Raw genomic sequence first — 27,282 nt, 5'->3', positions numbered from 1 at the left:
GCTCTTGAGATAAGTCTGGCTGCTCAGACATCGCTACCATTTTTACTGTGTAGTACAGGCTTGTACCAAAGGTGAATTTGTACTGTCACTTGTAGTCTTATTTGTGTGTGGTGTTCCCAAAGGTTACTGCATATAATTCTGCCTAACAGAGTCATAGCCCCCTGCCCCTGAGTAAAGAAGCCACCAACTATGAGGAGTAATGGAAATAGTCCACGTACTAAAAGACAGAATTTAAAATAGCACAAGAAATATTAGCACCAATGCTGTACAAGCTGCTTGGGAAACAAGGCGGACTCAGTGACAAATAACTTTGCCCACTTTGCAACACTTTCGATAATCTGAGCTTGATGAGGAAGGTAGGGAAAGACCTTGAGTGGTGTTCGTGGTGGAGAGGACAGTCGATCCACTCTGTAGGCTGCAATAAGAGACTGGAAGTATGGGGTTATTTCAGAAATCCAGCTAGAGCATTCTTCCATTAAGGATGCAAGTCTTTCAATTGATGGACAAACTTGACAAAATAAGACTACTTCCGAGAGATAGAGAGAAGGAGGGAGGAGGTTCAGGGGGAAGAAAGAAAAATAGATAAGCGAGATCCCCCTCATCCACTGAAATACAACACAAGCCGATTCTAGGACTGCGTTCAGGCGTCAGGCTGGTGAATGCAGCAGACAGTTCACCTCTTGATTTATGGCCATGCAGCAGAGCTTTGAGAACTGCACTAGTCACATGTGTAAAGTGTTTTTTCTTCAGGTAACATCCTATACAGAGTAAGTCCATCAGACCTTAGACTGGCACAGTCCTCTCGGGCGTGTTCCCCAGATGTGTAATGACATTAGGGTCCGTGCTTAGTATCTGCACAATGGGTTCCAATATCCTCCTCAGTTTACAGCTAAGGGGTTTTGATGCAAACCAGGTGAATGTAACTATTTTGCGGCCTTGGTGCTCAAATCCTTTTAATGCTGGCCCTCGCTTGTGAACTGATAAGTAGATGTGGGCACTAAACAGAGGTATTCATTGTTGGAGCAGAAATACATTTCACGTATGCAGGTTTCATGCCACACATAACCAGTACCTCCTGTACTGAACGATTGCACTCATTGTTGGGTAGGAAGGAAACAAATGGTGCCCAGTAAGTCCTTCGTAGCATCTAAAAGCACTATCATTCTAGACTGTGCTGACGAGTCCCACTATATCCTCTCCAAGTACCACCCACTTGCAAGAAAGACCGCACCCTTGCCCAACATAGGAATAGACCCTGTACACAGTGTCTTCTACAATTCCACATCAATTTGATATACATATGCATTTCAATCCATCTCCCTTATCTATTTTGTCCCGTCACTATGTCCTTGTCTACATAGAATGCGCTCTGATGCCTGTGGGCTGCAGCGGTATACAAATATATAAATAAATAATGATCAATGCTCACCTGCAGAAGAGCTTTCCATTTGCTCTTCGCCATCCTCGTCTTCAGTGCTGTCTCTTGCTTGGATGTCCTTAGGAGCATCACTACATGATGCCTGTTCTTCGTCGACCTCGGTTGCCTTTTTCCGGTGAACTAGAACCAATAGCCCCTTCTCTTTAACGCTTCCTTTTCCCCCAGAGCCCTGTACACCTTTGCCGCCTCTCCCCCTTTTCCTCTTCCCTGCGCCCTGGGCAATTGTGGCATATGCATTCTCAGATGCGTCTCGATGGGCCTGGAGAGTCAGCGCCTCTTCCAAACAAATGTGAGATTTTACACATTGATTTTCTTCCTCCCTCTCACGGGCATGTCTGTAAAGTTCTTCCTCCGGCACCATGTGGAGACTTCTATACTGTTCCCCCTCCTCATCCTCCTCCTCCTTCACCACTACCAACACCATCGCTCCTTTCTCTTTATGCTCCTCCTCTTCCTCCTCCTCTTCCTCCTCTTCCTCCTCCTCCACCACTATCACTGCCATTTCCTCCTTCTCGTCATCTTCCACTTCCCACATCTCTTCCATTTCCTCCACCTGCTCCTTCCCATCCACCACTTCCCCAGTCTCTCCCATCTCCTCCTCCAGCACCTGCTCTTCTACCACCTCCTCCAACACCACCTGTTCCTCCTCCAACACCACCTGTTCCTCCTCCAACACCAAAAGCTGCTCCTCCACCACTTGCTCCTCTACCACCTGCTCCAACTCCTCCTCATCCTTCTCTTCCCCCTCATCATCCAGATCACCCTCGTCCTCATCATCATCCTGGTCGTCATCCTCCACATCATCCAGATCGTCCTCCTCATCCAGATCATCATCATCATCATCATCATCATCATCCAGATCATCGTCCTCCTGAAATTCATCATCCTGATCCTCCTCTCCGTCATCATCCTCCAGGTCACCCTTCTCCACCATCTTCTCCATCTCTTCTAAGATGCTAGAAGCACTTTGTATCGCAAGCCTAATTTTCTCTGATGTAGGATTGCCTATGCGTGATTGTTTCTCTCTAAAGTCGTGGGAGTTTCGGACAGATGCTTCTTCTATCTCTGTACGGCATACTTCGTTCTCGAAGCCATTTGTGTCCCTGAAAGGCAGATTCCTCTTCAATCCATAGGAGTCGATGACTGATGGCTCTGCCGCCTCATGCACCCACTCTGCCATCTTGAAGACCTGTGAATCTAACATATTTTTCTTCTTTAATCCCAATCAAACAAACAGTACACAAATAACACACTTTGAAACCAAATACAATTTACCCATTGTAAAGCGCATCCATTACAGAGACCCCCACCCCCCCGGTCACAGTACAGTTTTCCTGAAGAATCTCAGTTATACTCACTCCCCAGCCACAGTACAGCAAAGCACAGCACTGTGATAGTATGGCCGACCACGGCTCCACCTCAATCGAATTCCCAAGAGGACATGCCCATTTTTAGGTCACCAATACTGGGGCAGAAATGGATCAGGGAAAACCTGCAGCTTCAAGGACCAATTCTGTTTCTAAACCAGAAGTGTAAAGGTGTGCCTGCATTTCCATCGCATGAAGTCAAATTTGAACAAATATGGGAGCATAGAGAGTTCATTATGCGTAGCACTACCTGAAACCACTGCATAAGCATAGCTCCACAAGCATGGTTGCGACTCAGGGTCTCCTTGGTGGCCTGCATCCTTCTTGGGAAGTGAAAACCCATGCAGGTGTTTGTTACAATGATTTAGGAATTGTGGGAGAAAATCTAGACTGACGGAAAATACAGGTGACATGGGTGTTCAGAAAATATCTGGCGGTTGGAAGCGTCACAATATTGCATGCAGACTATGTGCAAACAATGACCTAGTTAGAACTTGCCATGGATGGACTGCCACCATGGACAGGACTTCGGTGGAGGCCTGAAAGGTTCAGAGTATTCATCCACGAAGGCCTTGAAATGTGAAATGACGGATTCAGAAAGATGCAGAGAACCTTAACTGAGATGCTGCTCATCTTTCACTACCATTCGCCCCCATGTCCTCCTTTGCCAGGCCCCTGCCCACAGTTTGCCTCTCTTCGTATTCTCTATGCATTATGTGAATGTTGATGTATACTGCGACTCCTACGTCCAGTCCTGACGGGAGGTCAGTCACACCCTCTCACTACCCGGACAAGCGCATTTCCTAGTACCTTAGCATACGGCCACTCCCATCCCCTTCTCTGACCTCCATTTGTGTTGCTTTTGCTCAGACAGCAGCAAGCACTATGAACAGGTTGCGTTTGCTTTGGTGTTGCTTGGTTCCTGTTCCTAGGTCTTTCATTGCTAATTTCTGTCCATTTCATGTGGTTTCGATTATAATCTGGCACGGCTACTGACCCTTTTCTTTGCCCTTGGGCTACCAGTGGGGCGGGTGCTGCAGCGACGGCTGGAGCATGGGCAGCTCCCCAGGTGCTGCTACCCTAGGATGTGAATTTACTGGCAAAATAGTTGCTTGACTCACCACCTTCATCATCTTTGGCTTGGAGCTGTTGAGCGAACCTTTCAAATAGATTATCGGATATTGCTAGCTTCTGACCCTCTTCAGCTGTTGCCTCTCCGCTGCTGACCTGGGCGGTAATCTCTCCAAAGCCTCCAAGCTGAAAGAGAGGCTCAGATATGCTGCTTGTAGGAGATATGTGATAGACAGACAGGTCTGGACGTTTGCCACCCATAGGCTCAGCCGAGGACTGGACTTTTTTTGTCCACATAGTTTTTCTTCTCCCCATGTTCATGTATGGATGTTCTGGTCTCTGCAGAGTAAAACAAAACACACAAGTTTATTACTTGCAGTAGATCCATGCCATCTCGCCCACCATTCTGGTGTATGCTCAAACATTACATAGAAATAATGCTTATGGGGCTTTCTCCCTCAGACGGCTGAGCCTGGAATTATCCATGCGGGGGAGCTGAAGGATCATTCGTTGAAAATACCCTCCCGATTCTTCTGAGCACCTGTAAAATTACGAAACGGAGAGATCGTGAGACTGCCCTCTGCAACGACTACTACACAACCAATGAAAGGGGAAAACTGCACTGTTGGACTGGGAACTTTGAATAGACCATCCCTGTATCAGTGAAGTGGTGATCAGATTCTTGGGAAAAGAGGAGCAGAGGCCAAGCTCTTGAACCACCATTTGTGCCAACAATTTTAAAGAACATGCACAGGATAAGGGTCTCAGCCCTTGCTATAGACAGACCATCCACCTTATAGCGATTTTGCGATTTGCAAATAAATCGCAAAATTTGCCATTTCCCGCTATAAATCATTAAATGAGCGCAAAAAAGACACGTTCGCTTAGTGTGTCTTTTTTCGCGCTCATTTAATGATTTAGAGCGAACACAGCTGGCTGCTGATTGCAGCAGCTTGAGGGTTAACACCTCGGCTCTGCGTTGCAGGCCCAGGATTGGGGGAGGGTCACGCAGGCCTGGGAGATGCACAGCATTTGGCTGTGACCCCAGGCACCTCCAAGGCTCATTGAGTGCCCGAGCTGACAGTTGGTGAAGCTAGCCAGGTAAGCACTGGCCTGTCCACTCATCTGCCCCCAACTCAGAGCACCCAAAGAGGCCACTGGACTGTTTTCATTCCCGGCGCTCGACAGGAAAGTAAATTACTTTCCTGTCGAGTGCTGGAAAAGAAAGCATAAACTTAATGCTTCCTGACGCTCGTCTACAATTGGTATCATGCAGCCCAGCCTCAAGGCTGGGCTGCATGATACCAATTGAAGACTCTCGTAGCTGTATTAATTTCAAATTGCTTTACAATTGGTATAATGGGCTGCATGATACCAATTGTAAAGCAATTTGAAAACGAATACAGCTACGAGCGTTTGTATCATGCAGCCCAGCCTTGAATCAAGGCTGGGCTGCATGATGCCAATTGAAGACTCTCGTAGCTGTATTCGTTTCAAATTGCTTTACAATAATTGTAAAGCAATTTGAAACGAATACAGCTACGAGCGTTTGTATCATGCAACCCAGCCTTGAATCAAGGCTGGGCTGTATGACACCAATTACGCACAAAATTGGGTGTTAAAATTTATTAAAGGCAAATGCCATTCGTCCTGTGCAATTTTGGTGGTTATGCAAAGCCAATTTAATGATATATGCATATTTCACCTTGATATGCTAATTTCTGATGACATCACATGCCATTGCATTTGTTAATGAGTTCCCTCCCCCACTTTCATTTGTAGGACTTGACCCCTGGTAGTGTTGTGATGTTTCATTTCTGTTTGTGGGTGTGTTTAGTCACCATGTGTGGGTGGCATAACCAAGGAATTATGACCACCCAAGAGAGTTCATTGTTTGGCTAGGTATTATGGGCTTGCAGTTACTGCCACTGCATTGCCCCTGTGTCTTGGCCTCATGGATTCCTTACATGGAGAAGTGTAGAGTTGCTCCCCCTCTCTCCTGGGGTCATAGGACAAGCGAAGAGGAAACCTATGGGCTTCAACCAGGGTTACACTTTTGAATTCAAGCCTATCTGTTTATTTGCTTTCCACTTGTCTGCTGGAAGTAGTGGCACAGCACCATTTACTTGGAGCTCATCAGGCTGTATCCCCCTTCCCCCACCACAATCCAAAATGTTAGGCTGTGGTGACTCGACCTGGCTGTCCTACAGAGCGCAGCCAGACAGAACACATTTTGTTCCTCACTAACAAAAGCCTTGCAATTACTTGGTTTTAGGCTAAAAAAGATGTTAAATGATATATTTTTCAACGTTAGAAAATGCCGCAAAAAAACGCAGTTTTGTGCCGCAATATTTTCCATTTCATGCCGCAATTTTCTGGAGGGTCTGTATAGAGTCACCGTTAAGGCAGCAATGTTAACGGGATATACGTATGTTTTAACTATCTGTCCAAATGATCAGAAGCATAATTCAGTAGATGGGGGCATCATATTACATGCGAATAGCCTGAAGACGACGGGTCTTTATTGATTAGCCAACCGATTTATTATAACTGTACAATCGTAATGACTTTATAGCCTATGGACTAAATTCCCACTCATTTGCCTGGCCTTCGATTCCATAATGTTACTCTGCAGTGTAGCCCTCACAACATGGCGAGTTGCTGGCTAACAAAGATTGACAACTTTTCTTTCCCAACAGGGTGGCCACAAGTGGATACGCGTAGTAATGCTCGGGCAGTGCAGTGTTTCAGCATTAGTGGTTGTTGAGATCGAATGTAGTCATCTAACATTCGTACACGTCATTATGCTATTTGAGAGCAGAATTATAAACTGAGTCAAGCGCCCACTTCCTATTAGCTACAACAGAAACACTGTTCTGCACTATTAAGGAAGGTAGTTACTTTCCATTTTCTGTCCATGTTTTTCTAAAATATGGACGTTGAGGCTCAGGGACTGCCTCTATAAACATCAGTTGGTTTATTTTCAGATGGCATTCACTTCAGAACCTTGTAGAGGGTTTATTACAAGTGTTAGTGCCTTAAATGTTTGGTGCTTTTATTTCCAGCACTGTTGAGTACTAGGGTGCATAAAACCCCAAGCATATGGACCATTTCTCCAAAATAAAACGTAAAAGATCCCTCCTTCTCTCACTTTTCTGAATATCATGAGGATTTTGCCCTAGCACATTCCACATTATTTAAACTGCAGTCTTGTTTGTGTCTTCAGTCGTCAAGTCTGACTTTTGTGTGTAGGCAGACTACAAAATGAGCACTCGCCACTAGGCATTGGGAGTCAGGATTGACTCTTGGCGATTAAGACATAGTGTCTTTGTGCATTTGGACAATCCAGGGGGTGTGTGACTTTTCATGCCTGGCTAGTAGTACCCTTAGTGTAGGTATCTAATGAGAAAGGACGGGTTTAATAAAGTTCTCCACAGTCTGCAAATATTTACAAGTAATATTATGCCAAGCGCAATGTTGTCATTTATTTTTATTAGTAAAAATCACCACAACAAACCAGCAAGCAACTATGGTCCTAAAAAAAAAAAAAAAAAAAAGCTGTCTTTGAATGTTCACCGTAAAACGCTAAAACTGAATTGCCCGAGTCAGCTACAGGGGGTAACAAAGGCAATGAAAGGCCTCGTATGCGTAATCAATATGCTGGGGGATTTGCCCCCTTGAAATGCATAGGATTGGTGGCCTTTATGTTTGGCCCATTGAGCAGGACTGTAAATGGACTTTTTGTACCAGAAGACACTTTAAAGCTCTGTGGGCACTTTTCATGTTATTTGTTAATGTCACTATAAACATGAATTTTTACATTGGTATGTTGTCATTTGTGACACTGGTTCATTAAAATTGGTTTTAAAACATTTCTATGCAGTTATTTTGCATGTTAATGGCTTGGACAGTTTTGGCCCGATTCACACTACTTTGTTAAGTGGAGAAGCCGGAAGTTGATGCGTTTGGGGCGATAGTTGAAGCCAGCCATGGTGATATACCGGCCCGTGATCTGCACATTAGGCGATATCTTGCTGATGCTGGTAATCTTATGCATAGTGACCCCTAGGTCAGAGGTAAACATTTCAGGTGACAAGCTACTAGCCAGCCATAAACAGTCACTCGCCAACTCAATTCTGCACATACACACCATGTCGTACTCTCAAAGAGTCCGTTCGAGCTCCCTGGTCTAGGTTATGTGCACTAGATGGAAGGTTTTGAATCATAAGCGCTGGAAATTCCAGTAGGCGCTTTTCCATTTGCACCATGACAAATGGATACCAACCAAAAGCAAATCACATTCCCTCTGCACAAGACAACAAACACCCTTAGGGCGGTCTCAGAGAGCAAACAACCCCTGGCAGAGGTATACCCGATTGTGGGCATTTGAGCTTCATGCCAGGGAATTAAGGAGCAAACACCTTAGTCCAGGAAATAAGGCAAAACAAAGCCTGGGATGGATTGTGCTCCCATGCAGAGAGGGCATGGCCTTTTCACAAGTCAGGCACACAAATGGGGTGATCTAGCTCTGATGGGTCTGCCAAGGCCGCCCTCTGATGCCTCTCCAGGCCCAGCACTGCCAGGTTTCCAGGAATGTGCCACTCATTAGGGCGATTTCTTCACAACCCTCTGATGAGGGAATAAAACCATTGAATCTCAATGTCTAACAGGTTCCAACAACGCTCTACTGGGGCGGCTAGGACTGAGCAATCTGAGATACCTCAATGAAGGGAGTGAGGCTGGCAGGAAGTACAGCTACTCACAAAAGATACACTAAACCGGCGGGGTCCCCCCCCCCCCCCCTCGAGCTCTTCGCTCATCCGCCTCCAACTCCCTCAGGGTCAGTCGCTCGTCTAAAACTAGTTGGTGGTAGATCTCTTTCTTCAGCTGGGGCCTCCCTCTGGAACAGCCTCCCTGAAACCTGAGGAGAACCCTCTCCGGAAGAACCTCAAGACCTTCCTCTTTGCTTCAGCTTTCTCTCCCCCCTCTCCCCTGCTGCACTCCTGACTGAAAGTACACTGATCTTGGGCCCAGGTCCCCTCCCGCTGCACACCTGCATAGCTCTCAACCATTTGAGTCGCAAAAGCGGGTGAAAACACCCGATTTTGTTTTTGGCGGGTGAGAGGCCCATTGAAATGAATGGGCCTGCAGGAGGTTTGGCGGGTGAGTCCACTCTTTACAAGGCGGGTGACACCCGCCAAAAGCGTGTGAGTTGAGAGCTATGCACCTGCTCTGCCTCCAAGGGAACCTCTGCACTTGGGGGCGGCTTTTGTATCGCTACAGTCCCCACCAACTCTTGACACTTGATGTCTGAACTTACCCCTGCACTTGCCACTAGCTGGCCGCACTTTTTATCTATTGTTTTATTTATTACTGTTGATCCTCGGTACTGCACTGCCCCCTCCCTCTTTCCCCCCGCTCTTGGGCGATCTCAATGTCACCTGGCCTAGTAAGATCGTGGTCTGTCTTCCCACCGTTACCTCTCCCTTGCCTCATCGCGCCTTGAAACACTGGTGTATAGGCGCGCTATAAATGCCATATCATATCAATGGGCACTCGCTACTAGCTAAAAGCTAATCATACTGGACTTGCGGCAAGTAAGAAACCATGTGCTGTGTGTATATGGAGGATTTGAAAACGTAACCATGAAACTGGTATACTGAAAAATGTACTCCATCATATAATTACACATTGAATCTCTAGCATGAAAACTGTAATGGTCATTCACCAGTTCGAATACTACATGGAAGCCCACTACTACCTGGTGGCAGGCACTGCACATATAGGCTATGGGGTGGGACGATAGGGGAAACCCTGGCCAAGAAGAACAGATAGTCATATGGTCAAGACCCTAAAATGCAACACAGAGAAACAAACATTTCTAGACCCTGTGGTATAAAATAACATACTAGGGGTGCAAAATGTGCACTCGGCACTGCCTAAAGCAAATTGCCTCTTGGTGAGTAAGCAATGGAGTGTTATGTGTATGTATAGAATTTAGGGGTTGAGTGACTTTATGGCTAGCTAAGTGCAGAATTTTGCCTAGTGACGAGTGCTAAATTTGCCCCCCAACCTAGAAGGAGAAAAGGGTTAGCACTGCATTAGCGAAGCCCAGAGGGCCACCAAAAGATAGGAGGAGGTTAGGCTTCAAGTACCAGACCAATACAGTATGTAATACTAAAATCAGAATTGGATGCAAAGACTCTCATCCTTTGCAAGAAACCCCAGGAAATATGCCAACATCCAGGTAAGGACCCATGCGAGTCATTTAGATTTTCCAGAGGACATAATGGCACAGCGGGGTTATCAGACAGGTGCAGAGAAGGCAGCATCCTACCTCGGGGGATGTCGGAGGAGACCCTCATGAAGAGTTCCAGTATCGAGCCCCAGGGGTGGACAGTGCCACCCTGTATTGTCCTGTCCAAGTATAGTGAGCAGCCTAAACCCGTGCAAACAACTACAGGGAGTGCCGGGCTCAGTGAACTGAGCCCATGCAGACACAACGGCCAATGTAGACCCAACTACTAAACGGCAGGACATAAACATCCATTAATACCCCAATTGTTACCAAAAAGGTACACTGGGCTAGTAATGTGGTAGATTTGGCTGCATCCCTGGTGAACTTGCAGCCGCCACCATACTACTCTCTAAAATGCACTGAAGGTGATACATAAATCTAATCACATGATGGAAAAAATTTGGTGCGCAAAAACCACCCATGTCCTAGGAGCAATAGGAGTTACCATAGCACCATTCAATATATATAAAAAAAAAAAGTTGCACTGGCAAAAGGGCTTTAATAGAATCACAGTGGAGACGAGCGCAGTTTTCCGGTCTAGTTGTCAGGAGTATGAGCCCAGGACACTTCCGGTTTGCTGGTGCTTTCTAAACCTACAGACCATACAGAGCGCACTCAGTGCAAACCACGCTGGAGACAAGTGCAGTTTGCCGCAGTTCACTGCTGGGTATTAGCCGAGAGCGATGGCGTGTAGACTGACTGGCCATTCTATACAGGAGCTGCTCTACAACTTGTTTCACTGGCGGCTTTGTCTGTGCTGAAACTTGCAGGGTTGTGATTGAGTAGTTCCACTTGTTGGCGTTCCCCAGTGTAAAAAGAGTGCAGTGGGCATTTCCTGTTGGTCGTACACTCTGTCTGCAGAGAGATTACACATAGATGCCCAGCAAGATGTGGATTACTAAGACCCAGTATAATCTTCATGGTCTGAAGATGACTGATCGTTCCACTTGTGGTACTACTTCGGCAATACAGGTTTTGTGTACGTTACATGACACTGAGCAGGAAAGCTCACGTATGAGAGCATGGAAAAAAACAAATAAAAAAAATAAAAACATTACAACCTATTGTAACCCATTAACTACCAAGGGGTTTCGCTCCCAGTGCCGAGGCTTTTTTTGGACATTTCAGTATGTCGCATTGAATCCTCTTTGCGCTCTTTTCTTCCCACATGTAGGCAGTCATAACGCCACCAAGGATTCCAAATTGGCTGTAGGGGGTGAGGGGTGTTACATAAGATTTTCATATTAATGAAAAATCTTCCTGACCTGTGTCAAGCTTTACTTGTGGATTATTTTTCCTTATACCTCATTGAGTGGGTTTATGGGTGTCATTTTTAAGACTCTCCATAGTCTTAATTTTATCCCCTTTGACAACTTTTAGCACATACTGCCTATTGTTACTGGGTTGACCTTTGGGCTCCCCTTTTAACTTTCTCCGGCTAACCTTGTGAGAACTACAGTTCCCAAGGGTAGAAAGGATCTTTGGATATGTTTTATGTTAAGGCTAATTTCCCAAACCTAGTGAGTCTCCCCCCCCCCCCCCCAGCAGCTTTGCTGGATTTTTGGGGTTTATTTTTTTTCTCCTGCTAAGAGTGAGACTCTTTTCCTCCCACTCTTAGACATGATTTGAGGTGTTCCTTTGACTTATGTGTTTTATGTTTTATGGGCTATGGGGTCCTTTACCCCATAGGGCTTCATGTGTTTGTTATGTGGGTTACACAGCACCCTCCGTGCAGTAACCCAGGGGTGTCGTAGCAACCCCCAAACAGACTCCATACCCTGGGACTGACTACTGTCTCCCAGGGCATGTAAAGTCACCATTGGCTTTACTAGTCTTAAATTGTGAACAGAACCAGTACAAAACATCATATTGTGGACGTACTGGTCGGAGCAATTCGATTGCCCCGGGGTCTGTTGTTCGAGGGGGGCACTGTCCAGTTCCCCCGACTGAGTTTTGGCTGGTGGCAGTAGATACTACTTTTTATATTCGACCGCAAATATATTCCTATGGGATTTTCCCATTGTTCGAGGCTACCACTTTTTAATATAGCCTCGAACATACCGGCGGTTTATTAAATTAATATTAATTCACCAGTTGGTAATTTTTGCCGAAACTTGGTTCCAAAATGGCATTTGTGTTCGCTTCTGTGACTCCAAGTCAAGCCATTTGTTCCACTTTTTGGCGGGCTTCTCCACAGAAGCCTCCAAAAGTGGTGCCACTCTGTCTGGGTACCACAGGGAGTGTGTGTGGGGGGGGGGGGGGGGGGGGGTTTAGGCACCCTGGACTGAGTTGCCTCGGCAACTCAAGTCGCACTCTTGTGTGATTGGCTCACCACTTAGCATGTTTGAGTGGCAGCTAGGCTGAATGAATGGTGGTTTTCTGCATAAAAGGAGGGCTTTGGGGACTGGAACTTCAGAAGTCGCCATAGGACCTAAAGAATCCGAGGAGGGAGAAGCCGAGCAGAACTGCAATGACGACACCACCAGTGGAGCCCTACGGAACCGTCTCACCACTTTTCCCGACGACAGAGGAGATCTCCAGCCCGGAGAGTCTTCTTCCTTTGACTGGTGGGGATAACCAGTCTTTTCGCCTTCCTGGACCATCTCGTGGCCGCCTTGCCCGTGCCAAGCACCCAGGCAACTTGAGTACCACAGATCACCACTACCGCGAAGAACAGGGTGGTATCTTGTAACCGGGAAACTCTGCGGCTGGTTTGTAACCTGGCAGCGCATCGACCTTCAGCTTTCCTCCACGTCAAGACTTCATCTGGACGAAGCACCGACTTGCGCCCGCTGCCAGGAACAACTGCCCCCGCTGGAGCGTTCTTCCCACTTTCAGGTACTGTGTCCCGCCTGGCTTCCCTTGCGACAGATCGTTCAGGGTGACAGTAAATCCTCGACTTTCTAACCTGGGCTAGCCTGGGGCCGGTTAACTACATTTTCCTGACTTTATCTCAATCTTTTGTGAACTTTCTACAGCGACTCTTTGGGCATATCCCCACTGTGTTATCCTGGACACATTTTGCTTGCTCTCTGTAAGAGTGGGCCTGGCATTTCAACTTTCTTGCTCCCTAGTAGACTTTGCCCAACCTGCCTCACTGTGGTTCTTTGAAAAGTATTGAATATTGTGTGCTTTCATAACTCTGCCTTTTCCCCTCCCTTTTTAATAACTTATTAGAGTGCCATCTTATGTCAAGCGCTCACCTCTGTCTGAAAATAAGTGGTGTTTCTCATTAAGACTTGTCTAATAGGTAATTAGGGAGATATATATATATATATTAGTGACTGTTGAATTGATTTACCTCTCTTTGTGGTGTAATTCACAAGTGTGTCTTTAAATAAATAATTATACACTTTTACACCAAAGCTCTGGTCAGTGTTTGCTTGTGCTACTGTGTCTCTGTAACTATTGTGTATACTCTATATACGGCCTAACTCATCTTGAGAGAAGTCTGACTGCTCAGCCACAGCTACCAGGTAAATCTGGGTGGTACAGACTGCTACCAATTGGGTTTACTGCCAACCACCTGTAGTCCTAAATCTTTTGCAGTGGTCCCTAAGGGAACTGCACAGGTTTCTGCCTAACAGGATCCCTTTTACATTTTATTAGGCGAGACCAGCACCCCCACCTTATGTTGAGTGCTGGGGGGATACTGGGTATCCCCTTTCTCATTCTAAATGTAACATTTACGTTACAAGGACAAACGTACTCTTAATGGCTTGTTGCAGTGAACCTTTTTATTAATTTGGTGCACCTTTAATGCAGGCTATTTCCACAGCCCCGGTAAAAGCACCCATGTGTGCTCATTTGAATCAAACTGGCCCGGTCTTCTTTTTTTGCCATTTTAGTGTTGATCTTTTCTTGTTCCTTCCCCAGTCATCCAGGGTGGGAAAATCCTTTGTGTTAACTTTCCCTTAGGTGGGAGACCTCAGTCAAGCTCGCCCAGGCTCCTGAGTGTCTGTGAAGGCAGAAAGTGAGGGCAGAGTCCAAAGCTCATTGCCCTTCATCTTCCAGCCTGACTGTGAGAATCCAGTTTAAACTGGGAGGCCGTCTGTCCTGAAAGGACTGCCAACTCCCTCCCTCCCCCTGATGTTTGAATGTTACATAGCCGTTTGGCTGGGTCCCTACATGAACGTCTGAATCCTGGAAGCTGAAAAGGTAGTTGAACACTGGAATCGAGAGGAGGAAGAAAACGTGGGAGACACAATTTCCAGCTATCAGAGGAGCCTACTATGCAACAAGCCTGTTGTTACCCTTCCTTCCAATGGGACTGGGGACTCTGAAAATGCTGACCCTGACCCAGAGCCTAGTGGGGCTCACTAGACTCATGAAGACCTGCATTTTGAGCCATCCCATGTCGTGCTGCGACCTTGCAGGACTCCAATAACCCAATACCCTGGGACCTCGGGCCATTGCCCGGGGAAAAATCTTAATTCTGAATATTGCTGAAACTTTGTTGGCATCCTGCTGGACCTCCAGAGACGTGAATCGTCAGAGTGCTGAACCTTGCAAGAGCAAGAATCAGACCAGCGATATTCAGTCTTCTTCTGGCTCCTGAAAAGGGTGTCAAATCCACAGAGCCGCATCCAGCCACAAAGAAACTCTTGCCTGGAGCCTTCTGTATCGATCCTTGCTCCAAAAGTCATTCCAAGGCCCGGTCTTCAGTCTTCATGAACGGGAATCCAGGGACAGGTTTTTGGCTGCAGATCCTGAAGTCCCTGTGCTGCAAACTCTTCTGTGCAGAGTTGGCTTGTGTATTACTTACCTTAAGTCTCTTGGGATTCCCGTGTAGCTTTGGGGCGTTTCCTGGGATTGGGAGTCTTCTCGTCCAGTGCACACAGGACCCTGCTGGAATCCTTCTAAGGTGTCTTCTCTGAAGTCCCTGGATCCTCAACTAACTTTGAAACTAGAATACTTACTTGTTTAAACAGTCTTCCTCAAGAACTCTTGACTTTGCCTGCAACTGAGCCCTATCTCACCCTGCCTGCAGCTGGCTCCTAGACCGCTAGGGTCCCTCTTCTGCCTCTGAGAAAACACGTCATAGAATTGGGAAGGGCTGGTTACTGCCTTGAACAGTAAAACAAGTGTTGAAAAATGGTACTTACTTGTAAAATAGTTAATTGGTAACTGTAGCTCAGAGTGAAGTACTTACCTTGAAAGTGTTCTGCCACCTTTATTTTGTATAATATGTCTGTTTGTCAGTGTTTCTATGGAATCCATGGTGTACTACATATGCCTGGCTGCTCGGTCTACACTACCATATAATCCGGCGGTACAGCCTTATACTAAGAGTGGAGTCTTGTATTGTCTCAGTTGAATGGTTTTTCTAAGCCCTTAGGTGGACTTCAGAAACACTGTCCTAACAGGGTGTGAGGAAATAACAAAGGGGCGAAATGTGTTTGTTCAGAAAAGCCCAATAAAATGGAAGTACAAATAAGTCTGGGTTTTTTTCACTGTAAGAGCTAAGAACAAATGGTTTGCTGTTCTGAATTCGCCATTTTCCAAGATTTCAAGAACAGGTTAAGTGGAAACAAAAAAAACATTTCTTTTTATAAAAGGTAACCATCACTTTTGTGAGAGGTAGGTGATTTTTCCCTTAGGACATGCTTGAACGGAATGGAAGAGAAGAAAAGCTGAATGGGAAGACAAAAAGGTATAGATTTCTGAAAAGTAGACAAAATTCCAAGTTCAGGAAGGGGTCATTTGCACAGGTCAGGCAAGAACTATGTAGCTACAATTCCCAGAGTTTGTGAAGCAATTGGGGAAGGGAAAAAAAAAAAAGAAAAAATGTGCTGGACATATTGGGACTGGTAAGGTAATGGCTTCTGTCAATATTGAGAAAAGCAATGCACCTCAACGCTGTATCTAACCGTTCTAGTTAGGAAATCACACAATTTTTCCTAAGGTTTCACAAAATAAGCAATACCCCAAGCCAAAAACAGAGCCATGGTACACAGGATTTTTATGCTGACGGCCTAAACAATCTTACTTAGCATTATAAGGAAAACGAATGTGGTGAAGAATGGCAAGCATCCATTTTTTTGAAAGAGCACAGGCAATTTAGGGGTAAAAAACAACACTGCCACCAGGAAACCACTGAAACACGCCAGCAACACCACATGTCCTACCTTACAGCGTTCCCACAGGTGTCCTGACGAAAACGGTTCCTCACATGCGTGTGTGCGCGCTTACCTGAATGGAAAAGAAAAAGGGCCGACCGTCCTCAAGCCCAGCGGCGGTCCCCGGGAGCTCCAGCAGGGTCCCCATATCTCTAACACAGCCCAGCCAGAGGTCCAGGACGGCTGGGGGTGCTGCTCGTGGCCTGGTGTGCCCATCACTCATATGGGTTGACCGCCCCCAAGTTCAGCGGCGGCCCCAGGGAGCCCCGGCGGGGTCCTATCCCTCCCCAGAGTGAAGAGCTGTAACGCAGCACGGCCAGCGCTTTCGGGAAGCTGATGGTGTTGTCCCCGTTTTTGGCTGAAGGTCTCCCGTCTGGGCCGACCGCCCGCAAGTCCAAAAGCGGTCCCTTGGAGCGCTGGCATGGTCCCCGACTTTTCTTCCCCGGAGGGAAAGGTTCGAACACTGCAGAGCCCGAGCGCCAGGACAGCCGGGGGTGCCGTCATTGGCCTTGGACGCCCGTCTCCCATGTAGGTCAACCGTCCACAAGCCCAGTGGCTGTCCCAGGGAGTCGCAGGAGGGACCCCATCCCTCTCAGGAGGGAAGAGCTGTAACATGACCCAGCCAGCGCTCCAGGACAGCCAGTGGTGCTGCCCCCGCACTTGGGCATCTGCCTCACACGTTTATCGAACGCCACCCCCAGCCCAGCCCAGCGGTGGTCACGGGGTGACACAGCGGAGATCCAGTCCCTCGCAGGAGGGAAAAGCTGTAACGCAGCCTGGTGCAGGTGCCGGGCTTGGGCACCTGTCTCTGATGTGGGGTGATGGTCCCCCAAGTCCAGCAGTAGTCCCATGAAGCCCTGGCAGGGTCACCATCCCTGCCCTGAGGCAATAGCTGTAACAGCACTGCATGAGCATCCAGGACGGTCGGGAGTGCTGTCCCCGTATTTGGATGCATGTCTATAATGTGGGTCGAGAGTCCACAAATCCATCCACAGTCCCAGGAGCCCCGGTAGGGTCGCTGTTCTTCCACGGAGGGAAAAGCTCCAACGCAGCATAGCCAGAGATCCAGGGCAGTTGAGTGGTGTTCCTAGCCAAGGGCGCATGTCTCCCATGTGGGTAGATCATCCCCCCAAGCCCAGCAGCATTCCCAGGGAGACCCGGCAGGGACCCCATCTCTCACTGGAGAGAAAAGCTGTAACAGCCCAGCCAGAGGTGCGGCATCTGGTCTTGGGTGGCCGTCACCCATGTGGGTGGACCGTCCCCAAGCACTGCGGCGGGACCAGATAACCCTGGCAGGGTCTGCATCCTTTCCCAGAGGGAAAAGATCTAACGTAGCCCAGCCACAGGTCCAGGACAGCCTGGGGTGCTGCCCCTGATTTTGGGCAGCTGTCACCCATGTTGGTTGACCATCCCCAAGCCCAGCAACGGTCCTAGGGAGCCTTGGTAAGGTCTGCACCCCTCCCTAGAGGGAATAGCTGTAAGGCAGCACAGCCAGACCTCCAGGACAGCTGGGGGTGCTGCCCCAGACTGGGGCGTCTGCCTCGCACATGGGTAGACTGCCCCCCAGCTCAGCATCGGTCATCGCACGACCCCGACAGGGTCCCTGTCCCTCCCAGGAGGGGAAAAGCGGTGACCTGGCAGGGCCAGAGCTCCAGGACAGCCAGAGGTGCCGTATTTAGATGTGTAGCTTCTATCACTTTTAGGTTCCTCCCATTTGTATCTAGGCCCTAGGACAAGCATTAAGCATGGGGGAATGGGAATCAGCCCTTCGATAAAGGTTATTATGGAGCAGAAGAAATTAAGACAGGATTTGCGTATGCTCCGATAAAGCTGCTTCTCCGATATAGAGAAAACCAGTAATGTTAGAAGTAATTGGATGAAAAGGTATAAAGCCTTCTATAACAAGGGGTGGCAACAAATGTACAATGTACTAAACTATGGGAACTCAACAAATTATGGGTACTGTTTAGAAGCAATAAGTATGAAGGTAAGGAAGTGCTGTGTAATGTTATTAATGATGTCACCTGGTGTCACTATTTAACAAAGGAATTTGGGGCAGACAGTGAAGGTGTCTCACCCGATGGTCCCTGGGGATCTGTCATCCAGGGGGCCAGGACACAGCCATCGCTATTGGATCGAGTTCCTGGGGGTGCCAGTGGGGGAGGATCGCCTGGATGAGGGACCTTCGGGAAGTGGAAGTAGGACGCTGACTGTTGCAACGCAGTACCCCCTTCCTTGTAATACCTTTTCCCCATCCTATCACGTAGGATACCTCTATCTCCCCCACACCCCTTTTTCTGACACAAACACTTTCTTAAACTATAACATACAACGACTAACAGCAGAGCCGTTTACCTGACATGTCCCAATACACCGGTCAGGCAAAGTCAGGCAATTGATAACCACGCACACCTGATGGCCACTTACTTTCCCCACAAGAATAAAAGAAGCAGCACAAGAGGACACTACGAGCAAGGCCAAGCGAGGAAGCAGCTAATCCTAGACGGCAGTTTAAACTGAGACGAAAGATGGCAAGACCAGAGAGGACAACAAGGAGGGAGATGCTCTTGCCCTTAACTTTGACCGCGAAGTCTCAGAGAGAACATAGGACCGGGATCTATAGTTGGCGTGTGGAGTAAAAGATGTCAGCGGTGCATGGGGGCCTCCCGCAGTCATAACACAGACGGAGAGGCAAGCTGGCTACCGTGGCTTTTCACCTTGAATCCAGAAGATCAGAAGAGCGAGCAGGCTCAAGACTGAAAAAGCGGAATGCAAACAAATTGTATAGAGGCCAAGGTTGCAAGTTGCAACATTTACGAACACAAGGAACAAAGGACTTGTGTGCGAGTAAACTTTAAGGAAATACCAGTGAAGGTCCAGGTGCAGAGGGGTCCGGCGCCACATGGGCGTTCATTCGAAAGACTGACCGGGACCTGTTTTTGAGATTACAATTACTAGAAGGCCCTAGGAAATGGGCTGTGTGATGCGTCTGTGGTTCTACAAGGGTCTTGTCAAATCCTTTGCATTGTTGAAAATCTCTGACCCATTGCCAAGAGAAAGCTAGGGGAAGGGAACCCGCTTTCTGAAAAATATCAAATTGTGTGAAAGATGGCTATGTGAACCTGACAAAGGGAAAGCTAAGAAAAGTGAATCCCACATTGTGTTGAAACTAAAGCAATTGTGAACCCGGTGGAGGGATGCCTGCGAGTTGGGGTGAAAAGTAATGCACAATAGAACATTGTCTTGACAAGAGTGAGCCCGTCAGAGGGTTGCCCGCAGTGAGAAATTGTTTGGTAAAGATATTTAACGAATGCAAGCTCTATTGAAAGGCTATAGTGAACCCGGCGGAGGGAGGCCTAAAGCAGCAGAGATCCGAGCGAGGCCGAGTGAGATCCAAGGGGCGAAGAGAGGTCACCCAAGGTGCAAGATCACTGAAGAAACATTTGTTGGTTTGTTGTTTTGGCGTAGCAAGCCTTCTAAGGCTAGATTCTTTGTAGGAAAGAGACTTGGCCCCTGAAGGTCCCGATATCGCTGTAACCTTGTGCTGGCGAGGCCCAGGAAGATTTGCTCAGAAGTCCCACCTTGTCCCATGCCAAAAACGTGGGGAAGGGAGACCCAGCCATACCATCCAATCTAGCATTTTGTTAACACTTCCTTCTTTTCTGGTGAACATTATCCCACACTTTTTGTAATTTAGCAGTAAGGATTGGCAATCTTTTTTTAGTACAAGCCCTTTTTATTTGAAAAGACACCACTAGGACAGCCTTATTATTTGACGGTCGCAGCTTGCTCATCTTAGATTTAGGTTTAGATAAGGCGTTTATCTCACCCATTTGCAGTTCAATTAACACCCTTGAACTGTGATCACGTGTGTCTTTACTGTTGCCACCATGAGTTCCTTCCATCGCCCGCCGGATATATGGACAATTGGTGTAGCCTACGATTATGATACCATGATCGAATTAATTGTCCCGAGTCTCTGGACCGGACGGTCTTTCCAACTCGGTTCTGGAAGCAAATCCGGCTGTAAAGGTGATTCACTTCCGAGATATTCCCGAATCATGGCGTATAGTCCTGATAACCATCGCCTAACAGACGGGATGGGTAAAATCGTTGCTACTTTTATTCTTCAAGGGCAGAACCAAGTGTTCGGTAAGATTTTTATATATTTTTGATAAATCTTCCCGACCTCTGTCAACCCCAGAAAGTTTTGCTTGGACTTGGTGATTATTTTCCCTTGTCCCTAGGTGAAGGGGAAGGGGAATCTTTTTTCCCCCCTCTCACCTAGTCTTTACTTTTTATGGGTGACCTTTTTATGTTGCTCTATATAGTGTATGATTGGAGTTATATTTTCCTATAACTTTTGGGCTTAGGCTGGGTAGCCCCTTTGGGTTTCCCTGTTCATTTCTCTTTAATGTACTTGGGTGAACTACTGTTCCCAAGGGGTAAAGGGGGACAGTCATCCCCCTTTACATTTTATATAGTGAGCCAGCACACCCTGCCTTATGTGGAGTGCTGGGGGGGGATACAATGTATCCCCTTTATTGCTTACTTGCCTGTAGCATTTGTGTTACAATTGCAAGTTCTCTTGAACGGCTGGTGACAGTGGTTTTTCCTTAGTGACTTTTTAGACTTATTACTTATTACTTGCAGGCTGTTAATTCAGCCTCGGTAATGCACAGAAGGGCCACCATTCTGCTAGAATGGTGGGTTCCTCCTTTTTTGCCATTTCTAAGTATCATTGTTGTTTCAGACATCTTCCCCTGACATTCTAGGTGGAATCGACCTCAGTGGAAGTTTTGTCTTCGGCAGGAATCCAAAACTCTGCAGCCCTTTGTCTTTCAACTTGCCTGAAAGGAACCAACGCCCATTGGGGGCTAGCTGTCCTGAATTCTGGAACACACAGAGGGAGCCTTCTGTGAGGTCCCTGAAAACTTTAATTCTGAAAGTGAATCATTACTTGTTTAAGAAGATCTCCTATGGAACTTTGCCTTTCCTGCAACTGAACCCTATCTCAACCTGCCTACAGCTGGCACCTAGACCACTAGGGTCCCTCTTCTGCCTCAGAAAACTCATGCAGTAGACTGTGGAAGGACTGGATAGGAAAGTGATTCTGCCTAGAAAGTATAACGTGAAAGTACTTACTTGCTAAAGAAGTTGGCGTGGTAACTTTTTCTCTGTGAAATAGGTTACCAAGTGTCATTAAGTTTATGCTTCCCTTGGAGTTGCATTGTGCTCCTCTAAAAAGTGTAGAGGTTACTAACTTTGAATGGCAGTTGCCCCCCTTCTAAAAGATAATAAGTGTTGGTACTGTTTTATCATTGCTTACCTGAATGTGTGTAAAAGCTTACCAATAGCGTTCACCTGCCTTGAATAATAACGTGTAATTCCTAAAGTGTAACAATGGGTTTTGTTTTCTCTGGTCTACTTTATACAGATCTAAAACAGTCTTTGAGTTAAGTTGCTTGTAGTCCCTCTTAAACGTATATAGGCCTTACTCACCTTGATTAGCTGCTGCTCTTCTAAACTTGTAACCCTGGGTTGTGCTTCCCTGAATTGCTTTGTTGCCAAGTTCTTACTTACCTAAGAAACTGTATTATACACTTCTTTAAAGTACACTGGGTTTAACTAGCTATTAGGCAGTGAATCGTTATGTACCAATAGATCAATTACTTACCTTGAAATACATTGTGTCTTTCTTAAAGTATAACAGGGTTTTGCTTTCCCTGAATTGCTCTGTGCATTCGAGAATAGCTGAGTGGTGATAGGAGTAGCTTGAGGCCCCTCCAGAAAATACAGCAGTTGATGATTTACTAGCTCTGGACGGAGTGCTAAAAGGCAGCGCTGCGAGGCTTACACTTGTACCAGGGTTGGTTTATTATGGGATCTCATAACTGAGTGTCACTGCATGAATGACCGGGTGAACTACCCCTGAAATACTGATTGTGCTCTGAAAGTATATCGTACATGGTCCTACCCCCCCCCCCCCCCAAGAATAGTATATAAGCACTATCCTTAATGTATAACCTTAGGTTAGACTCACCTTGACTTGCTTCTTGCTCCTCTAAATCAGGTCATGCCTTGGTTTGCATACCATTGGTACGGAGTTGGTTTTTATGATTGTGTTTATATGACGTTATAGTACTTATTTACCCAAAAGGTATGGTGATCTTCTAGCATTTAAATAAACCCTTTATTTGTACAATACATAGTGTTTCTTTGGACCATGTGCACTGATGTGTTTAAAGACATTTAGTCATTTCCACCTAGTTGTTGCCACACCACACTAGGGTGGCTTGCCTACGTGGATGACGTGGTGGTCTTGGACAATATCTTTAGTCGAATATCTAGAAGTGCGAAAGCAATTCTGGATTATGCTAGGGAGACTAAATATTTGCGTTTTGGTAAACTAGGGAAAGCGCAGCACTCTATTAGTACAATGGATGGTCCAATCGAAAAAGTTAGTAGTTTTGTGTACCTTTGGTATGAACTTGCGATCATGCTCTAGATTAAACAGTTTGTATATTGCTCAGCAGGATATAGCCTTGAGGGTATCCAAATCTACCGGAAAAAACTGGTTGCAGGAATAGTCTATGCACTTGATGCTGCTTACTCAAATCTAGATGTCTGAGCAGACCGATTAGAGCAATATATTAAGGTTATAGATGAGCACCCCCATAGAAGCGATTTAGTCTCGAATTGGGCTTGACATCAATAGCACCTTTAACAAAGGTATTCTGTATATTAAAATCAGAATGGCTGAAGGTAACCGTTTCAGTGCTAATGAAAAACACGTTGTTGGCCAAATCTTCGATCTACGAAAGAATTTGAAGTGCTCAATGAGTGCTTTTTTGAGGACATCGTATGGGTACCCGAGTGGGAGAGTGGAACTGGGGTGCCGATTAGAACATTTAAGAAATGCGCTTAGCGTTGGGATTCTGCATCTAACAATGAACATATGTTAGCAAACTGAAGTTGCCGAGAACATTTGCGGGGATATTGCCCTATAAGAAACCCCAGCAATATACTTCCAGTTCCCTGTCCAAAGCATGGGAGAATGTGTACGCTATTGAAGCTAAATAAATTGAAAGTACTAGCAGTGCGCAGAGGTTGGATAGGGTTACCTAAGGAGAAGCGTACATGTCGAGCATGTGGTGAACTGGGAATTGTAGACACAGGGAAGCACGTCTGGACTTCCTGCTTGAGGTTCACTAGTACGTATGTACATCATTATTATAACAGTCATAAGAACAGATTGCCATACATTCGTAGAGAGTGACCTTCCCATGGTGTTCCCCATCACCAGAGCATGGGTGGTGGTTGTGGTAGAATTATATTTATCCGAGTTACCGTAGGAGAGGAAGACATTGTAGCCTGTGCTCGGTGGAGTATGGCGATTGCTTGTGGAAAACCGGGGTGACTTGATTTATTTATTTTATTGTGCATTTTTAAAGGAGCTTCTACATGAAGTAAATTGTGTTTCAACGCGCCTTGAGTTTGTCATCTCGAGTTCGGTCTCACTTGCAGTTGAACGTGACAGATTGTTGTGGTTGTGTACTATAGGGAATAATGTTGGGGAGCAGTCTACACTATAGGTAATGTTTATGTGTATATGATAAAGTTCTGTGATGAATAATTTAAAAATGTTAGGCATTGTATATGTGAATGGATATATGAAATGGTTTTGTTAGGTTTATGTATTATGTGTAATTAACTGTACTACACAATCTTTTTAAAAGCCTCTTAAACCACAAAAACAAGTCAGAGATCTAGAAAAGACAGGGAAAAAAGTTTGAGGTGACCTGAGACGGCAGAACCCCCAGAAATCGAGATGTGCCCTAACAGCCACACTCAGTGCTTGAAGATGCAGACTAGAATGCCCTCACGCCAATCAGTGGACAATACTGAGCTGCAGAGGGCCAGGCGGCACTGTGCACATCAGTATGGACTATGTGATATTGCTATGCATTATGCCTGCAAGGGACCTAGCTTCAGTGGATGCTCGATGGGGCGCAAGGCTCTTCATAAAAGGATTACGGTCACTGCAATATTTTCACTAAGGGAGGCCGAGTAGAAAACATTTTAATAGCACAAGGCAGACCGAAATATGTGCTGCATGGACTTCATGAAAGGCCTGGCAGGAAGTGGAAACCGAACAGACTGCTGTGGCAGCAGGGCCTTGGACATCCCATTACAAAATTACGGAGAAGAAATAATGTCTACGCCCAAGTAGTAATTACCTGCAGTGTCATTGGCCAAACATCAGTGGTTTTGCAACTTTTTCTTCATACAAAACGCGTGGTGATGCCAGAGTTAAATGTAAAATTAGCCATTTAACATTCAACTCCGAGGTTCTATGCAAGTGTGGAAAAGCAACCAATGAGGACAGCCCATTAATGTTCTGTTATTTTGTATAGCGCCTACTGCCACTGATAGGACTGAGGTGCTGTGAGGACGATCGCCCTTTGGAAGACCGCAGTCTGTGGAATAGTGGAGAGAGGAGTGGTAAAATGCATCTGTGCTTTTTTAGCCTAATCGAAAGTTGGTAGGGAATGGCTAGATCCCAATAGCAGCCCATATCAGGTGTGGGACAGGTGCTGGGTCAAATTGTCAAGAGAGTAAAGCTATGTGAACAACTAGAACGAATTTAGTATGGGACTCGGCTGTATTCTCTGGGTGGTGGCGCTCTGGCCGTGGGGGGGGGGAAAGGGGTGTATGCTTAGTCTACAGTGTAGTCAAATAGTGTGCAGGTCTGTTGTGTACGGCTATGCGTACCAGAGGAAATCGACTGCACTCTGTGGGGTGCAGCATGAAATGCAAGTGCGGCACAGCACAAACAGTGGCTAGATTAAAGCAGCATTCGGATATGATAAAGGCTCTTGGGGTGCAGTCAGTGATGCACAGAGCTCTGTAACCCGTATACTGTATGCTTTACCCAGCATCTGCTGTGAGAAGGTCACAATGCCAGAGGAATGTCATAGCACGAGACAAAATACGTATTTTGGGGCGGTAGCAGGAATGGCAACATCAACTTCAGGTTGACCAGATAGCCCTTGCCCGTCAGTGATCTGAAATGTTTTTAATATAGCGTAAAATATCACTTATGGGGAAGAGCAGTGCAGGCCTGTTAAAGGCCTGCAAGCCCGAGCCAGGTGAGACCAAGCGCAGCAACCTAGTGATGCGCTACACGCTGTCTTTATCACCATTAGCACTCAAAGCTACCCTCTGGGATGCTGATAACAGATTAATGTAACCAAAAGCTGATTCTAAACGCAGAATAAAAAGAGAACTCGGTGGTGGTAACAACCTGGGTGTTGTAACGAAGTAACATCCTACCTTGGATATTGCATAGTCCCCATACTGCTAAAATATCATCTTCTATAGCAGCTTGTGCCCGATTCCTAAAGCTTCAAGCTTTGGAAATTGGCTGTCATTAGTGCCCAATTGAATGATAATCAGTGTATAGCTTTCTGCAAGCATGAAGGAGAGTTGGCCCTCTGGGTTTGACCCATGTTCATGGCAAACGTTTAAGTGGTGCGCTATTACTATAAGACTGCAGCATGGCCATCACCATGTGCCCTAGCAAAGCCATTCACTGCTCGGATAAGCACAGGTCGAGCACTGCTTCAGGTGCAAGCCCCACTGGAAGGGGATCAAGACAATCGGTATTTTCCCAATCAAATCCCAGATTAGACAGGTAGCCGCTCGGGGTTCGCAATTGCTGAGAGCTATTTTATCTCCCCTTTGTAGCCTATGAAAGCCTGGCACCAATTGCTACTTTTGACTTCTAGGTAATCTGGTACCATACATAGATGGCGATGGGACTTGAACTATGTGCGTTTTGGAATGTGTATAATGGAGCACACAAATTAAAATGAAAGGAGAACCCCAGATGATGGCTTCAGTATCAAGGGTAAGGTACAAGCAAACATAATATATACTCTTGAACAAAAAGTCTTATAATATAAATAATGCAAATATTTTAACCATGACTTATGCAATATATTGCACGATTTATGAAAAACATCAATCAAAACAAAAGTAAAATCACCAACGTGACCGATATAATCTACCACCAGGCACAGAACAGGGGCTAAAGGAATACAAAAAAAATCCACAAAAAAAAATCAATCAAGATTTGTTTTATAGCAGCAGGTCACTACCCAGGCTTTTAGTGCAATGGTCGTCATAAAATTCTACACCAACTAGTTTTGGCGACACTTTCAAATTTGGTCCGCGTTCCTCAGGATGAGCACATTGTAGTACCTAGACTGAATGATATTCAAATGTGATGCATGCTAGCTCTTTTTAAGCACACTTTGAAGATCAAATGTTAAAAAATCCCAATTCAGCAATAATCCATAAAAACAATATTCATAGAAGTCACGCGGACCAGAGCAAACAAAGGCATACAAAATGAATCTGTACTCCCATAGATACAATGTATAATGAGGCGCCCCCCACGCTGTCGTGGCAAGAGTGACTACAGCCTAACAATCCTCCCACTGCAATGCAGAAAGATGTATGGCCATTATTCATAATGTGTGCTATGCTTGCCTGAACACGTAAAGGAGAAAGATGAATAAAAAATCTTTACTTCTTGTTTTGAATCAGAACTGCTATTTGCTAGGGAGAAATATGCCAATTCTCTTCAACCTTAGAGACACCCAGCTCTTCTGCTGGACTTAGGACTTTTCCATTTTCACCCTGGAGTGAGGTTTCTATCCAATTTGGATTGTTGTGTTTTCACTGTTTTTGGAGTCTGACAAACTCCATAGGCATCTGCTTTTTGTATGGTGACAAACAGCACCTTAAGTGCAGTGTCACAGAGAAATTCTTTTAGATTTCACAAAAGGTTTAAATACCTTTTCTTGCGAGAACTACTGTTCCCAAGAATAGTAACGTAAAATTGACTTTACTTACCTTTTCTCTTTGTAGGTCCAGCACACACCATCTTATGTGGAGTGCTGGGGGGGTTACTTAGTAGTC

The 27,282-nt window shown here is 46.1% G+C and overlaps 1 protein-coding gene across 6 annotated transcripts in view; it reads right to left on the bottom strand.

Annotated features, from left to right (window-relative positions):
* The window catches only part of LOC138565399 (zinc finger protein 665-like), a 112,214-nt gene that overhangs the window by 61,934 nt on the left and 22,998 nt on the right, over positions 1 to 27,282 (bottom strand). For 3 of the 6 annotated variants that reach the window (XM_069642976.1, XM_069642977.1, XM_069642975.1), the window contains exons 2-3: positions 3,927 to 4,215; positions 1,430 to 2,635 (exon numbers count right to left, since the gene is read on the bottom strand). In XM_069642976.1, coding sequence (XP_069499077.1) covers positions 1,430 to 2,635; positions 3,927 to 4,197 — 1,477 coding nt within the window. In that variant the 5' untranslated portion in view covers positions 4,198 to 4,215. Of the gene's footprint in view, positions 1 to 1,429; positions 2,636 to 3,926; positions 4,216 to 27,282 lie in introns of those variants that run through there. The other 3 variants (XM_069642980.1, XM_069642979.1, XM_069642978.1) reach the window with 2 other exon arrangements.

This window comes from Ambystoma mexicanum, chromosome 1p (genome assembly GCF_040938575.1).
Source record: "Ambystoma mexicanum isolate Mex_15411 chromosome 1p, UKY_AmexF1_1, whole genome shotgun sequence".
Lineage (NCBI taxonomy): Eukaryota > Metazoa > Chordata > Amphibia > Caudata > Ambystomatidae > Ambystoma > Ambystoma mexicanum.
This window is presented reverse-complemented; position numbering and strand designations above follow the sequence as displayed.